Source organism: Tasmannia lanceolata, unplaced genomic scaffold (genome assembly GCF_043159265.1).
Source record: "Tasmannia lanceolata isolate RefF3 unplaced genomic scaffold, GAP_Taslan_0.1 ptg000008l, whole genome shotgun sequence".
NCBI classification, from domain to species: Eukaryota; Viridiplantae; Streptophyta; class Magnoliopsida; order Canellales; family Winteraceae; genus Tasmannia; species Tasmannia lanceolata.
Window position 1 is genome coordinate 47,210,510 of NW_027518685.1, and position 1,293 is coordinate 47,211,802.

General features: G+C 40.3%; 1 protein-coding gene across 1 annotated transcript; it reads right to left on the reverse strand.

Annotated features, from left to right (window-relative positions):
• Nucleotides 1–522: 522 nt before the first annotated feature.
• On the reverse strand, nucleotides 523–1,011 carry LOC143882999 (uncharacterized). Its single transcript, XM_077386370.1, has one exon. The coding sequence runs from the start codon at nucleotides 1,009–1,011 to the stop codon at nucleotides 523–525; it is 489 nt and encodes a 162-aa protein (XP_077242485.1).
• Nucleotides 1,012–1,293: the final 282 nt, after the last annotated feature.

Here is a 1,293-nt window from a genome sequence, read left to right on the forward strand (position 1 = left end):
TTCAAATCCTCGTTCAACATGAAAATTCTCAATTAAACAATCAGTGGGTTGAGAAAGTTCTAGTCCGTTTTGTATAGAGTGTGTCAAACGTGACCCAAAATTTAAACCTCCATAACTCTCTCATGTTAAGGAAAAAAGTGGTGAAATTTCTATCAATCGGAGGTCTTCAAATTCTCGTTCAAGGGGAAATATCTCATTTAGAAATTTGGTGGGATGAAAGAGTTCTGGTCCCTTTCATAAAATGTGTGCGAAACGTGACCCAAAATTAAAACCTCCATAATTCTCTCATTTTAAGTTTAAAAGTGGTGAAACTTCTACCAATCGGAGGTTTTCAAATTCACTTTCAAGTGAAAGAAATCTCTTTTATTTTTATTTTTATGGGCAAGCAGGGGTTAGGCAAGACCCCAACTAGATATATAAAATCAGAATAAAACGGAATACAAAGGGGGCCCAGACGGGCAGAAAAGGCACAAGGCCAATACAACAATCAAAGAAAACCCAAACCTACCACCACAAGAGGGCTTACAACCTATCATACAGCATACCAGAGGCATCTAACTCCATGGGCTTAACAACATCTGAGGGAATATCAGCCCTACCTAGCACGTCATTTTTAATCTGAAAAGAACGTTTAGATAAAAAATTTGTAACAGCGTTCCCTTCCCTCCAAATGTGTGATATTTTCCAATCTTCAAATGGGGTCAAAAGAGCCCAAATTTTTGCCAGTAAAGGCCACTGCTTCCACGGGCAATCGAGCTTACCTTCAATAATGCGGACAACAAATAAAGAGTCAGATTCAAGCCAAATGCGTGTGAGCTGAAGACGAGAAGCACTCATAATTCCCTTCTGAACAGCTTGGAGCTCAAGCCCATGAATGCTTTGAGCGTCAACATTTAGGGAAAATGCAGAGATAAAAGACCCAGCATGGTTCCTGATGACACCAACTATAGAGGCAAGATCACCCTCCAAAGAGGCATCCGTATTAACTTTATGCACTCCGTGATCAGGCATAATCCACTAACATTGTTTGTTGTTCTTTGTCTTAGTCTAAACAGTACACTGAAAATTTGCAGCAGTAAATTGAGCTCGGGCATTATCCTTGTCATAGAGTCCAAGGAATTGAAGCCGAGATCGAGTGGCTCTCATAATTTTTTATAAGACTTCAGTTTTATGAGACCTGGGTTTGTCATTAAGTCTACTGTTCTGTTCCGCCCACACATGGTAGATGGAGGCAGCGAATGCCAACCTCAGACCAGTTGAGCCTTGATTGTTCCCCATACAATTATCTCTTAG

What these genes read in the sequence shown, in the direction of transcription:
- LOC143882999 (XM_077386370.1), bottom strand. Translation starts at nt 1,011, where the DNA reads ATGCCTGATCACGGAGTGCATAAAGTTAATACGGATGCCTCTTTGGAG.